Raw genomic sequence first — 16,395 nt, forward strand, 5'->3', positions numbered from 1 at the left:
CCATTGCACTCCAGCCTGGGTGACAAGAGTAAAATTGCATCTCAAAAAAAAGGGGGTGTTAAGAGAGCACACAGCAGGAAAACCTAGCCCAGTCTAGGGTGATAAGAGTATCAAGGAAGGCTTCCTGATAGAAGTGTGTATGCTGAGACTTCATTTGGAGACTGAAGGAAGAATAGTCCTCCAAGCAGAGGAAACAGCACATGGAAAGGCCCAGAGACAAGAGAAAGCGTACTTTGGGCCAAATGTTCAGGTCATTTCTTTGGTATGAAGAGTCTTCAGCACTCTGTGGTTGTATCTCTTTGGGATTCTTAGCTCAAGTCACCCTGAGAATGGCCATTGAACATTAATCATCTGAAAGTCCTAGTTTTGATCCTCAGCACAATGCACAGGCCCCTACCCAAGACCAATTAAATCAGAATCTCTAGGGGCTGGTCCCAGGCTTAGGACTTTTTTGAATTTTGTTTTGTTTTGTTTTGTTTTTGAGACAGAGTTTCGCTCTGTTGCCAGACTGGAGTGCAGTGGTGTGATCTCGGATCACTGCAGCCTCCGCCTCCTGGGTTCCAGTGATTCTCCTGCCTCAACCTCCCGAGTAGCTGGGACTACAGGCGTGCACCACCACGCCCAGCTAAATTTTGTATTTTTAATAGAGACAGGATTTCACTATGTTGTCCAGGTTGATCTCGATCTCTTGACCTCATGATCTGCCTGTCTCGGCCTCCCAAAGTGCTGGGATTACAGGCATGAGCCACCGCACCCGGCCAGGACTTTCTAAAAGCTCTCCAGATGATGTGAATATAGAGTCAGGTTGAGAATCACCGACTGACAAGACAAATCCTGACAGATGTGTTGATTGTCAAAGATGTAAGGCAAGTCAGAGAGGCAGAAGAGCTGTTCAAAGACTGCCAAAATGATCTGGCAGTGAATAACTGACCTTGGGGATCACATCTACCAGCCTTCTCATGTGCAAAACCGTGAAAAGAGTGACTCATATTCTCGCACTGGCTCTTGACATATTCAGACAGTATTTCACAGGGGTTTTTTTTTTTTTTCTATTCATTAATTCATTCGCTCCAAAACACTTAGCTAACCCTTGCTATATGTCAGTATGCTAGATGCTATGGATAAGTATATGAGTAAGACATTAACTCTACCTTTGGATAAAAGCGCCCAGTCTAGTGAAGAGTCAGTAATCATAATCCTATGAAAGGATTAATCAGGGATGGATGTGCATTGCCCAGTTGAGGAAAGGGGTTAGCCAAAAGACCAGAGAAGGGCTACATTTTGAAAAATGAATAGGAGTTTGCAAGATGGGGAGTGCAGTTCCCTGAGACAGAAAGACTTTGTGCATGCTTGAAGGCTTGAAGGCTATGAGAAGTGTGGCTTGAAAAAGTAGGCTGGAAAACTGATTTGACCACCAAAGGTCAAGAGACCCTTCCCTCCTATTGCCAACTGGCCACAACTTATGCTTTGGCAGTCTGTATGTAACTGAAAGCTTTGTGCTCACATGTCTCCATAGGGTTGGAAAGACCACGTCATATCATGGTCACTGGAATACAGCTAAGAGCAGAAATCAGTAGCTCAAGGTTCTGAGAGTGGTCCAAATACAGCTGAGGATCCAGTGTTCTGCTGAGGCTTTGAGGACCAGCTGAAGTACATCTCTAGTACTAAAGATGTGTGTCACTGTTTAGGCAGCCTCTAAGATGGCCTGCAAGGATCTCTGCCTCCTGGTATTCACTTCCTTATGGAATTCTCTCCCCTTGAATGTGGGCTGGACTTATTGACCCTTTACTAAAGAATAGAGTAGAGTAGAAGTGTGACTTTTGAGAACAGGTTATAAAAAACTGATCTTCCGTCTTTGGTTCTCTCTCTCTCTCTCTCTCTCTCTCATTCATTGTTCATCCTGGGATAAACCAAATACCATGTTTTGAGGCAGTACTGTGCAAAGGTCCTTGGGGTAAGGGGCCAACACCCACCAACAGCCATGTGAGTGAGCTTGGAAGCAGGTCCCTTCCCAGTCATTCCTTCAGATCACACTGCATTCCTGGTTGACAACCGGCTGCAACTTACTGGGAGACCTTGAGCTGGAGACACTCATTTAAGCTCTAACCTGGTTCTTGACCCACAAAAACTGAGAGATAATCAGTATTTCTTGTTTTAAACATCTCTGTCTCTGGATACCTTGTTACACAGTCATAAATATGGTTATAGTCACCATTCACTGAATTTCTGTATATCTACATCCTCTATGAAGACCCCACAGGTTGGCTACAGAGAGTTATTATGTTCCTGATCCTGATTGCCCCGCCTTGAAAAATAAGGTTTATCTCAGGCTTGAAATATATGTCAAAATAAGAATGAAGAACTATGAGATTCAGCTGTTCTGATGCTACCAGTTTAAAATGCAAGATGGTGAAGATTATAGTTGTTGGCAGTATTAAAAGTGTTTTCAAATGGCACTCCTTTTCATCCGAGAGTGATGACCCAACTTCCTCTCTCTTCCCATCATCCACAAACCACCAGAGTGCATGCAACATTCAAAGCTGATCAGGAACTCAGGATAGCATCTCAGAGTCTTACTACAGAACTGCTGCCAAGCACAAGCCTTTTTCTATTTGGTTCTTTTCATTTTTATCTATTTCATCACAATCCTGAAATTTAGGATGATTTGGAATGTGTGTGTTTATGCAGCCTTTCTGGTACACCTTTCTTTTTATTTTCATATGATGTAAATATTTTATCGTTCCTTTATTCACACACAAAAGATGTTTTGCATGGTAAGCTAATAACCTGCCCAGTCTTCCTCTGGCATAGAAACTAACTTGAAAAGCCAAATCTACAATGAAGATAATTTGCTAAGTAAAAACATGTGGGTATCTGATACCTTGATTTATTTGTTTAAATATTTGGTAAACATAAAGTTAAAAATATATAATGTTGCAACATATTAGAATTCTTCTAAATATACAATTTAGTCTGTTTCAGGAACCTAACCCATTTCTTCTTAACTTTGTAACACAGGAGAAGAAAACCTCCTGGCAATTTTACGACGAAGATGGTGGAAGTACATGATTTTGGGACTCATAGACCTGGAAGCAAATTACCTGGTGGTCAAGGCTTACCAATACACAACGCTGACTAGTATCCAGGTACCAATGGTTCTTCTTTCCTTCTCAACTTCCTCTATCCACATGTAGTTTACTTTCAGTTTAGTCCTTCAGAATTTGTATACTATAAGTTACTATCTGTATACTATACTATAGTATACAGACTGTACTATACAGATTCTGTATACTATAAGTCTGTAAGTTTTGCAACAAGAGGGAAACTGGTTGTATAAAAATTAACTTGAACTTTATGTCTTATAATTTTTTTAATTTAAGTGTAATTGGACATCTTTTATCCCTTTGTTTCGAATATATTACAATTACTATTGACAATGTAAAAAAATTTGTCTTTGAATGCTGTCAACTAATCTTATGTTAGGAGAATTATTAATAAATATAAAAACAAATCAATTTTAATCACAACATAACTTTTTAGAATGTTAATAGACTTTGATTAAATAATCGAACTGCTTAATAATCTTTTCTTTTAGCTTTTTTAATGTGTAAAATTTGCAACCTGAAGGGACAGGATTTTTCCTAAAGGGACAAGAATTCAATTCTTAAAATGTGTTATGCCTGAAGATAGCTACTGTGTTCCTCTCTCCCGTCTTCCCTCTCCTTCTCTTTCTCACACACATGAACACACACACACACACACACACACACAATTGCAAGTTTACCTTTGCTTTTCACAATTTTTGACAGACATATATATTCCTCATTGTACTGTAAATGATAAACTTAACTATTTTTGTTTCATCTTCACTTCTTTTTATATGACAATATTATTAATTCCATACCATTGCAAAGCTCTAGGATAAAACACAAAACAAAACATTGTTCTCATACTAGATTTAGTTTAGCTTTGATACTTCTTGCCATCTTGTCTATTTGCTTATGAACAGCAATAACAAAAATGGAGAAACAAATAAGCAGCAAAGCACTTGAAAAAATTTAGATGAAATACAGTGGGTGGGAAACTATCTAAACCTGACTTAGTTTTCCTACCATCCGATTTTCATATGAACTTCAAAGAGAGCTTGAAATGAAAGTAATTAGTGGTAGCATTTTTCCAGGACCACTTCCATATGCACGTTGTGTTCCAAGAGCTTTTGTGCAATCAGATTCCTAGTAAGGTGCATATTTAAGAAAATAGATAACTGGTAAGGGACACCTGAGCCTGTCTGGCCACTTTAATCCTTAGCATCCTGTGACTTTTAGACTGATGCTGGAAGAGATACAAGGCAGTAGCAAGATGCCCCATGAGACTCCAGAAGGAGTGCATTCTTGGCACTTGCCTTTTAAAAACATTTCCTTGTATGAAATCTTTTCTCTCCCTTTTAGAACTTTCTCTTCTGCAACTTTTAGAGCCCTGCTCTCCCTAAAGTTGGCCTTCTTGTTTCTTTTTCATCTTTTCCAAGATGAAAAGGAGACTCAAAATGCCCCCATGCACAATATATTACATTTCTTTTTGTTAAAAAATGTATTTGGGGATACTCATACTCTCTATTCTCTATACATTGTCAATGCTGTTAGGACATTTTTAAGGATCTTGAAAGCAAGGACTATGACTTTTTAAAATTAATTTATAAATCTACCTGGTATGGCATCATGCATAAATTAGCATTTAGACATAAACACACCAATTATAAATATGATTAAGCCATCACCTAGGACTTCCCCAATTACAGTTTCTTTATTTTGTGTAAGACCTCATGAATTCTAAGAAAACACACACACACACACACACACACACACACACACACACACACAACGGCTGCACATTCCAGAGGGAGAATAATTCAGTGCACAACTTTTTTTTTCCTTTGTCTCACTTTTATACCCAGGCTGGAGTGCAGTGGCAGAAACATGCCTCACTGCTGCCTCAACTTACTGGGCTCAAGCGATCCTCTGGCCTCAGCAACAAGTTGCTAGGACTACAGGCACACACCAACACGCCTGGCTAATTTTTGTAGTTTTTCTAGAGGTGGGATTTCCCCATGTTGCCCAGGCTTGTCTCGAACTCCTGAGCTCAAGAGATCCACCCACCTCAGCCTCCCAAAGTGCTGGGACTACAGGCATGAGCCATGCACCCAGCCTGTATGTCTTCTTTAACAGCGATAGTTATAATGTCCTTCATATTCACCTCTCCATACAATAAAGCTTTAAAATGGAAAAACCTTTTAGATATGTCATAACTATGTAATTGTTATTGTACACAGCACCAGTAATTTGGTATGCTGTGTACAAATGAAATGAGTTTCATAAAATTGGTGAATTTACCACTCATTTAATTTTGAAATCTTATTATATGTTTTTATGATAAATACTAATACACTGGAAAAAATTATGGAAATAAAAATTATTGGCAGTTTATGTATATCAGCATTCATTATTCAGTGCAATCTGAAGTTGTCACTAGAAAAAAACATTGCTTCTTTCTTTCCACCTCCCCTTTCCCTTTCTCATCTTAGAAATGGTGTAAGAATATTTCCCACTATAGATGTCCCATAAACACCTAGGTTTCTCTCTCTTAAACACACACACAATTTGCTACATTTTTTAAATTAATGCCCTGCTCAAGGTGTTTCTATTACTTGGAATATCCTTTCCGCCTCCATCCCCTACCCATTGAAGTCCTATTTATTTCAAGGTCCTCTGTACCTTAGGATGCTTTCAAATTATAAATAAGGGAAAGCCCGGTGGAAACTGTCTTTTGAAATAAAGAAATTTAAGCTGAGCATACAGTTGTGTACCTCTGTAGTCCCAGCTGCCCAGTTACTGGGGAGGTTGAGGCCAGAGGATTGCTTGAGGCCAGGAATTCAAGGCTGTTCTGGGCAATATAGTAAGATCCCATCTCTTAAATAATAGTAATAATAATAATAATATAATAACAATAAAGGGAATTTATTGATTCTCATAACTGGAACATCTAGAAAAAGGATGATCTTCAGGATAGTTGGCCAAATAATGTCATCAGGGGCTCATTTTTGTTTTTCGTTTTTCCCATGTTTCCCCTCTACTATCCCTTCTGCTAGATTTATATTAAAGCAGGCTCCTCTCATGGTCATGAGATGGGTTTGAGCACAAATTGGGGGTACATGTCCTTCTTCCTTCATGTCCAATGAGAGACAGAAAAGATGCTTGCCCACAACCATTGAATAAAAGTCTGACACTGTATTCTGATTAGGCCACACTAATGGCCAAGGGGAATGCTGTGAGTTAATTGGCTTAGACCTGGAGTAGCTGAATCAATAGAGGATGAGATTTCTCTCACTGGTTTAGCTGAATGTTTCTCAATAGAAGTACTCCTGGCATTTTGAGTGAACAGTACCCACTGATAGAGTCAGGGTGGGATCAATGCCATCCAGTCACATATCTGTCACCCATTAAGGGAGAGGTGAGACAGATGGATGCAGGAGGAAGAACCACAATGTCTCTACACCCAGTGTAGCTCCCACCTCCCATCAACAAACCCCACAATCAGAACAAGTCTCTCTCTCTTTTGTCTTCCGAGGTGTGTTGCTTTTTAGCTCTATTTGCAGTCTTTTACCTAAGAAGGATATTTGCATATTCCCATCTACTCCACCAAACTGTGTGCTCTTTCATAGCAAGGATAATTTCTTGTTCACCTTTGAGTCTCTAGTACCTAGAGGAAACCCCAGCACATACTAGATACTCAATAAATGTTTAAAGGAGTTAATTGTGTACATTGGTTTTCAGTATTTTGGAGCCCAGGAACTCCCAAGGGTCCTTTATCTAAATTTAGAAGCCCCCAGAATGTTCATAGAGGTAGGGTGCGGAAAGGGAGGGAGGAATGTTGTCTTCACACCAAAACTGGACCCATTGGCCCAGAGTCAAGATGTATTAAAGGACCTAAGGGGGAAATGAGGAGTGACTTTCCTGTTTGGAACCATAGTTGGCGTTTGTTTGGGTATTTTTTTTTTTCTGTTGAGCATTGAAAAAATTACAACAAATTGTTTAAGTTCAGTGAGGTTGTTTTTTTTTTTTTAAGTTTTTTCAAGTGTGTTTTGCCTGTGAACAGTGACAATTTATTCTTAATAGCTGGTCCCCTGATCCTCAGGTATTTAGTTCAAACCTATGTTCTACACCTGACACTATATCCATCCTGCCATCTTTCTCAAGTTAGCCATTTGGCACCCTATTTAATGCTGCATTCTATGAAAAGGTTTATTTTAATTCTGTAGTAAGAAAAATTATTTCAGTGAAATGTCAATTAGTCTTCACTGTAATTTACTGAGCAAGAAACAGGGAAGTAAAAAGGCAAGTTGAGTCTAACAGTTCTAGAACTGCTTTGCCACCTATAACAAATAAATCTATTAAATAATAAGTGATCAGAACAGAAGGCATTTCCTCTGTGAGCCCTATTTATAGTGCTGTTTAGTCAGTTCCACCAATCTTTTATTCACTACAGATTGGTGGAACTGACAAGTACCTAAAACAATTTTCCCTTGTTTCTATAAACATTAATTGAACACATAATATGGGTTTACTTATATTAATCCATAAAGAAGACACGTTTATTTAGCATCTGAGAAATGCACTAGTTACTGCAGGTGACATAAAGAGAAATGAATCAGCCTTGTCCTACTGGAGCTTATGAACTTCTAAAGGGGATAAGAGGCACAGCTTAATGATAGCAACACCAAGTGTGGCAAGAGAGCAGACACTTAAGTGCCATCATTTTCAAAGGAGGCAGAGATGATAGTTGTATGAAAAGTCAAGAAAGTGTCCATTCAGATGGGTCTCTGAGATTGGATAAAATGTGGAGAGGATAAAATGTGGGTATAACTTTGCATATGAAACACACCTCATGACAGAAGTCTGGGGGCCTAAAACTCAAGGAATATGATTGGAGAACAATTATTTTTATCTGATTAATACAGTCACTTCAAAAGTAATTACTGAATACTTCGTGTTCAAGACACTATTAGGTGGTGAATACACTTGTACGCAAAAATAAATCCTGTACATATTCTCACAGAGCTTCCAGTCAAGTGGGAAAGGCAGCTTTTAATCAAATAACCAAACGAATGAAGATATAATCAAGAATAAACATTCTGAAGGAAATCAACACAGTTATCTGGTAATGTTTGTCAAAGCAATCTAATCCAAACTGGAAGGTTGGGGAAGATCTTCCTGAAGAACTAACTGATGGTGGAACTGAGTAGATTAGTTGGAAGGGAAAGAGATCCAGGCTAAGCAGACAGCATGTTCAAGCCCCTATGTTGGGATGGACCATGGCAAGGATGAGGTTCCAAGCAGGGTCACGTGTCTGGGCAAAAACACCAAAGAGAAGAGTGGCACAAGATGGTGAGACAAAGAGGCAGGGCTCAGCCCCCACAGATCTGGGTGGCCAGGTCAAGTGTTTGGGTCTTTAGGCTAGTACCACCAGAAGCCACTGCAAAATTTTTAATCTGCAAGGTAATGTGACAGATTTGAGTTTCAAAGACCATTGTGGCTGGTATGTGAACAGACTGAAGCAATAGGTACTCAAAAAGGAATAGAGGAAGCGAGAGCCAAGAGTTAAGCTGGGCCATATTGTAGAAGGTCTTCGATGCCAGGATGACTTAATGTTGTAGGTAAAAGAAAACCTATATTTTTCTTAGGAAACAAATGATAGGATGTGACCCAAGCACATTTGTTTTAACAAGAGAGATTTCATTAATAACTGGCAGAGCACCAAATGCTCTTGTTCTCAGATTCTCTCAAAAACAGAGATGTAAACAAAAAGGCATAAAGAGTCACTCCCTGCTCTATCCCCTTGCCCTTTCAGTTTCTGCACAAATGTCACAAACAATGGATACATGAAGCTTGAGAGGAAAATATATGTATATATTTTCCTTTTATTTATATATATATATATATATATATATATAGAGAGAGAGAGAGAGAGAGAGAGAGAGAGAGAGAGTGAGAGAGCTGCAATTTCCTGTGAATCTATAATCACTGAAGAAATATTGTTGCAATTTCCTATAAATCTATAATCACCATAAAAATATAAGATCCTTTGAAGTCTTCACACAACTTTCCCCAATGGTGACATTTTCTATTACTTAGAATAATGACAGATCCAGGATATTGACTGTAGAACTATTTCACTTTTCATACATTTTTACCTTCACGTGTGTGTGTGTGTGTGTGTGTGTGTGTGTAGTTCTATGCACTTTGGTCCCATGTATAGGTTCATGTAACCACCACTACAATCAGGTACAGAATTGTCCCATCACCACAAAGGAAATCCCTTGGAGCTACCCCTGTGAAGCCCATCACCCTCATCTCTGTCACTGGCAACCACTAATCTGTTCTTCATCTATACAATTCTGTCAGCTAGAGAATGCTATATAAAAACCAAATTATACAGTATTTAACCTTTTGAGATCGACTTTTTTCACTAAGCATTGTGTCCTTAAATCCCTCTAAATTGTTTCATGTATCAATAGTTTGTTCTTTTTTAAAATTGTTGAGTAGTGTCCCATGGTATGAATAAACCAGAGTTTGTTTAACCATTTACCTGTTGAAAGACATTTGTGTTGTGTCCACCTTTAGGCTTTTATAAATAAAGTTGCTGTGAACATTCATGTGCAGGTTTTTGTGTCAATAAAGTATTCATTTCTCTGGGATAAATGCACAAAAGTGCAATAGCTGGGTCATATGGTAAGTGCATATTTACTTTTAGAAGCTGTCAAGCTAATTCCCTTAGCAGCTGTACCATTTTACATTCCCACCAGCAATGTATGAGGCGTCTATTGGTTCTCCATCCTCACCAGTATTTGGTGTTACCATTATTTTTTATTTCTGGCAACTTAAAAGCCATGTAGTAATATTTCACTGTGGTTTAAATTTGTATTTGCAGAATGGCTAGTTATGTTGAATATCTTTTGGGAAAAATATTTCTAACTTGGCTTTATAATCTGAAGCAAAAAAAAGTTAACACTGACAAAAATGATAACATTTATGCAGGAAAAAGATGATGAAAGAAAGATATTGAAGTGAAGAAACCTAGCTGTTTTCCTTATTAGAAAGTAAAAAGAGAGATGGTAGCATTATCATGTTGGATTTATAAGGATTTTATTCTAAAGATGCATTTGTAGGCTGGTGTATCTTGACTTGTGGAGAATGAATAGATTGTGCTGTGACTTTGAGAGAGATTAGCAATGACATTTGGATATATTTTCAAAGCTATGCTATTTTTATAACTGTGCTATATGAACCATTACAGTAGAAATACTAGCTGTATGACTTCTTATCCAAAGATTATTCATCTTTTTTCAGGCATACAGACTCAAATGCGAACAGATTAAACTAGTGTTTCTGTGAAATAAGAAGAAAGTGTATCTCTTCAAACATGATAGTTTGGTAATTAAAATTCACTCGCGTTGGGAACAATTTCCCGTATCCTTGCTAACCATGCTGAGGGGTCTGAGCCTCTGACACCTTATCCCCTCCTTCACACAGTGCATATTTCACAGCTCTTCAGATTCTTTAAGCAGTTTCCATCAAGAGTGAAGGACAAGGAGGTAATCCTTCCAACACTGATTATTTTCTTTTCTGCACCACTCCTCTGACATGGGCATGTTAGTAGAGATTAATACAAAACAAATGCCAGTCTCCCTAATGTGCAGTGTGATATCCAACCTTGAGACTAATTCCACAGGGCGTATAAAACATATGCATGCAACAGTTAGTCTCATCACTTTATGTAACTCTCAGGCCTTTCTGAGTTCACTCTTTCTGAATTTCCATAGGTTAAGTTGTATCAAATACAGAGAAAGGCCAAGTTGTTTGTACTTTTTCATATGTCTAGAATCTCAAGTTTAAGCCATATGAGTAGATTTAGCATATATATTACTTTATTGATTTAAGAAATGCCCTAGACCAGGCACGGTGGCTCATGCCTGCAATCCCAGCACTTTGGGAGGCTCAGGCAGGAGGATTGCTTGAGCCCAAGAGTTTGGGGAAAGCCTGGGCAACATAGCAGGACCCCAACTCTACAAAAAAAAAAAATGCCTTAGCTAAATGCTAGGGACACAACCCTTGATCAGACCTGAGCCCTGCTATAAGGCAACAGACAGCTATAGTAACACTTAGAATACAGTACAGTAAGCGTGATGATAAACGTCTGCAGTCAGCTCCATGGAGACACAGGAGAAACACCTCCCACCCTCAGGTTTCACGTAAGTGTGGTTCCATAGTCAAGAAGTAGGACAGATGAGAGAAGGTCACTAAGCAGACTTCTGAAGTTTGTAGCCAACTTAAACGTTGACCTCTGTGGATGAGCCAGAGAGAAAGCTTGCCTATTTACATTAGAAACGGGTCCCAGGAGCTAGGGTTTATGACTATAAGCTCAGCTCTTAAGGCTATATTTTCACTGTTTTTACCTGTCCCTGATGCAGGACGGTGGAAGTTTAATGACTATTCAAATGATATTCTTAAGGCACATTAAAAGGCAAAGCTTTTAAAACCAGACAAGTTCTTGCCCCCAAAGGAAACATGATATTCCAAATCTCTTTCAGATTTCTTAGATCCAGACTTCCTATTGCCATGACTGAGAAAATAACTTAAATATGTAGCAGTTCAAATCTAGCTATTTGGTTGGGTGCTGCACAGTTTCTGTCAGACTTTTGTCCTGATATGGGACATAAACACCTGCATATCATCAGAGGAACACAGTAGAGCTATTGTCAATCTCTCTTTAATTCCATTACTATGCCCATTCCTGCACCATCGTTAAATGCATTCTCCACGACTGCCTACCACAGAAGGTGATGTAGGACGGGTGAGCCCCAAAGTGGGGCTTAGCCCACAGGGTTCTTGGCTTTGCCCAGGAAAGAATTCAAGGGCAAGCCAGAGGTAGAAGAAAATGGCTTTATTGAAGCAGCAGTGTTACAGCTCTGGCAGTGTTACAGCTCTCTGACTGTTCCTGTAGAGTGGAGCTACCCCATAGGCAGAGATCAGAAGCTTACGGCAGTTTTGCAGTCACATTGATACTCATTTTAAATTACATGCAGATTAAGGGGTGATTTATTCAGAAATTTCTAGGGAAAGGGTAGTAACTTTGGCAAAACCATCAGAAAGCAAGGGACGTATCTCTCTCCCTTTCCTTCAACTACATTTTGTAAAAGCCATGTTTGCAAGATTAGAAGACATTGTATTTGATCCTGTCTGAACTCTTTATTCATTTCTTCATCTTCAGTTTTCTTATAGGAACTGCCACTTTCTACTTTATATGATAATTGTTTATGTATATATTTTCTCTTTCAAGTTTGTAAAAATCCTTGAAAGTGGGACCTGTGTACTTGGAACTTAATAAGCACTGAATCAATTCCTAGTGTTTGAATAAATGCAGAAACAATTCATCTTTGTTTCCTTCACAGTATCATGTATGTGATAGATGCTAAAAATATATCAAACATTTGAAAACAAGTCAATGAATGAAAGGATGAATTTCTAAAGCCCAGTTATTGGGCAAGGCAACACAAGTGACCTCTAGTAGTTTTATCACCAGTAAGTGCATTTATTGACACAGGACACGGGTATGGAACACTGAACACCTTTTCAGTATTCTGCTACAGTCTGGAAGTGTAAAGATGACTAAAAAGAGATCCCTTCTCTGAAGAAGCTTTAAGTATTATAGGCATAGAATGGATGCAGATTCATTCATGCTACACTTGGATGTTCAAAAAACTGTACTTTCTTTATATTCTATAATAATATAGATCTAATCTTTATAGTGAACCTTCCTCCCAACACCCTCCAGCTGGCTAAGTAGCAGTAGGTGGAGGGAAAAGACTGACTAAATGTAAAACTTGCCAATCCCTTCCAGTTTAAAAACTCTCTTTGGATAATTCGGTTGCTTTTGGACAAATGCTCAGCCTCTCAGACATCACAACCCCCACACTCATTTCTGAGATGGTCTGTGGATTTCTAGGAGGTTTGTGTGACCTTGTGGCCTGATGTTGGTCCTGTGCCTAATGTCCCTAGGGGCAGCTGGCTAGTAGTTGGATGTGCACCTGCTGTGCTGGACACGGAGCTGCTGTCTGGCGTTCTGCTGGCCTCTGCTGCTCTCTCCTCCCAGCAGTTGTCTCTGTCTTCTGGTGGACTGCTCCCACTTACGCTTGATTCTCATTGCTAAAGTGAACCTCCAGATGTGAATGCACTTGGTTTCCAACCTTGTGATTCCTGCAACATAGACTGTTCCCCACCTCCCAGCCTGTACACGTTCTCAGGCAGGGCACACAGATGTCTAAACATCTTCCAGCAGCACAGGAGCTAAGGAGAATTCCAGCACCTTTAGTGCTCTGCTAAGCACACATTACTCCAGTTGTTCTCTGATGTGGCTTCCTCAGCTTGGTGTGGGGCTTGTGCCCCCCCCCAAAAAAAACCTGATGCTTTTTTTTGTTTTTTTTTTTTTTTTGAGGAGGGGTTCCCTTCAAACTATCTAGCATTCCTTCTATCCTCTGGGACTTCAGAGACGGCACATCTTGGGCACATACGACTTAACACTTGTTTCTCCCTTGTCGGTTTCCTTTCCTCTTTGCACAATCAGTGGATGGGAGGGAGGGACAAGCTCTCCCTCCCTCTCTCTCTCTTGCATGGACTTCCTTGTCTCCCATCTCATCTTCCATCCTCCTTCCAGGGATACCAGGCCCAGTTCAGCCTCGAGGGAGAAAGAGGCAACCTTTCACATTCTGGAAGAAACTCTGTTATGGTTGGTAGTATGGATTCTTGATTTGTTGGAAGGAGAATTTCAGAATTTAGAATCCCTTATTTCTCCAGGACCCTGATTTCCAAGATGCTTCCTTGCTAAAGAAGTCAAGAAAGTTAGCTTTGGGTTTTAAAGCTGATCACTGACCTCTTTGTTCTATAAAGGACCGGCCCCCTTTTTCCTCATGGCTCAGTTTTACAGGTAGATGGCTGTATGGAGCATGATTTAACAGGGGAAATTAAATTTCCAAACTTTTATGCCTGTTTTGCTGGAAGATAGATCAGTAAATGAATTACAATGCAGTGTGAAATGTAGTAAAATGGAGCTCCATACGAAATGCCATGGAACTACAGAGGAGTGACTGGCTTTACCCCATGACAGAAAGGACTCCAGAGGTGACACCTGAACAGGATCTGTAAACCTAGGTTTTACTGACAACGTGAATCTGACAATAAAGCAGGCCACTTGGTTCTCTGGTGATTTTCAGTTCCAATGGTGCACATAGACAGGTTTTAAATCAATGAGGTGCCCTTACATGTTTGTTTTCTCTCTTTGAGCATGAATTTTCTCACCTATAAATGAGAATAAAAATCCTTTCCCCTGGTGTGATCATGGTATGCAAATGTAACATTGTATTTGATAGTCCACTAAGGCAAAAATGATGCAACCAACAAAAAAAATTCTATTATTCTTATCCTGCCATCAGCTCCTAATGCAGTCTCTAACTCCCTCCCTGGTGAAATTCCTCAGTCCTTCCTACTAAGTGACTTTTAACAGTGTCACCACTGGTCTCCTGAAGCCCTCAAGCTTGCCTGAGATCCATATGACAGTCGGATGGCTAAGCTGGGACACCCATTATCTTAGCAATGTCTCCAGCACATAATAGATGCTCAATAATTGCCAGCTCCTGTTACTCACATATTTTCCACTTCATCTGTCCTTTCCATCAGTCCAATTTAAGGAAAATACATAAAGAAGATAAATTTTGCCTAACCATCCCATCCTCTCATACACTCTTACTCTTGGTCAACAAATTTAAGAGGAATGGTGAATTTCAGTTGCATGCAAAGTAATCTAAGTGAAAGAATTTGCTGGAGACAAGGACAAGGTTAGGAAACCCGCATTCCAATTAGCTTTGCCACTGACCGATTGTGGTGTTATATCAGGTAAGACCATTACCAATCAATGGAGGTGAAATCTCATAAAGATTAATGCCGCTGCTGCTAGATATGAACAAAATTCTTCCAGCCCACTCTGTTTTAGAGTGAAAGTACCAAGGGAAATTGTACAAACAAGTGTGGTAGTATCCTACTTGGAATCATGTTTTCCCAGTACCAGGAGCTAAGCTTTGTCTGCAATGAATTGCTTCCCAAAATAATATTTTCAAATATATTTTTGCAAATGATTTTATTTTTAATATACTGGGAATTACACTAGACAATTTCTTATAAATAAAAAAATCATTTTGTGCTATGAATAATAAATCATATTTTTCCTTAGGTATTCTTTCTATACACTAAATCTGTGAAGAGTAAAACAATTCTGTAGTCCAGTATTATACCACACACACAGTTTCCTACTTAAATTCTCAGAACTAATGGACAAATTACCTGGCGTATTTGGCGGATAAGGTTGGATAGGCAAATATATCATTCTTCAAAGTGCTATCTTTCAATAGTATGTACTTATTCTAATGTGGCTACCATTTAGAATTTCTCTTTTGAAATCTCCTTCCGAACCAGTTTTAAGTCATTTAAGTTTCTTTATAATTTATCCTTCATTTGAATCCAGAAAGTATTATCTAGCATAATCCAGCATTTTGGTTCTTTCCAAATAATAAAACCTACCCAAAAAGCATGAGCAATTGCTTCCATTAAGGATATTCCAATGAGTGCTGAGAGGCAATTTCAAAGAGTTAATATATTTTTGAGTGATGAAAGATTCATTAAAATACAACCATAACCTTCCAGAGTGACTATCTTGAATGACAGCCATGTTCGGATGAGTGAATTCCAGTGCATTACAGAAGATTAGATATGTAAACACCTGCACATCCTGCTCAATAAGTGGTAATTTTCTTCTTCCCTTAAAAGAACTTTCCATTATTTTCAAGGCACACCTTTCATTATGCATGAACATAACTGGAACAGTAAGCAGAATAATGGCCCTTCAAAGAAGTCAATGTTCTGATCCCTATAATATGTAAATATGTTACTTTACATGGCAAAAAAACTCTGTGGATGTTATTAAACTAATAATGTTGCTATGGTGAGATTATTCTGAATTATGTGGGTGACCTCAATGTAATCATAAAGGTTCTTTGAAGAGAAGTCCTTTGCAGGAGTCAAAATGGAGGGAGATGTAACAATAGAAGTGGAGGTCAGACTCAGGGAGAGACTTGAAAACACCACATTGCTGGCTTTGAAGATGGAGAAAGGGGCTACAAGCCATGGAATGCAGGCAGCCCCTAGAAGCTGAAAAAGGCAGGGAAAGGGATTCTCTCCTAGAGCCTACAGAAGGAACACAACCCTGCCATCCCCTTGATTTAAGGACTTCTGACCT

General features: G+C 39.1%; 1 protein-coding gene across 2 annotated transcripts in view; it reads left to right on the top strand.

Annotated features, from left to right (window-relative positions):
• The window catches only part of SLC35F1 (solute carrier family 35 member F1), a 398,879-nt gene that overhangs the window by 319,052 nt on the left and 63,432 nt on the right, over positions 1-16,395 (top strand). For both annotated transcript variants that reach the window (XM_015137311.3, NM_001266534.1), the window contains exon 3: positions 3,019-3,146. In XM_015137311.3, coding sequence (XP_014992797.1) covers positions 3,019-3,146 — 128 coding nt within the window. The remainder of the gene's footprint in view (positions 1-3,018; positions 3,147-16,395) is intronic.

This window comes from Macaca mulatta, chromosome 4, assembly GCF_049350105.2.
Source record: "Macaca mulatta isolate MMU2019108-1 chromosome 4, T2T-MMU8v2.0, whole genome shotgun sequence".
NCBI classification, from domain to species: Eukaryota; Metazoa; Chordata; class Mammalia; order Primates; family Cercopithecidae; genus Macaca; species Macaca mulatta.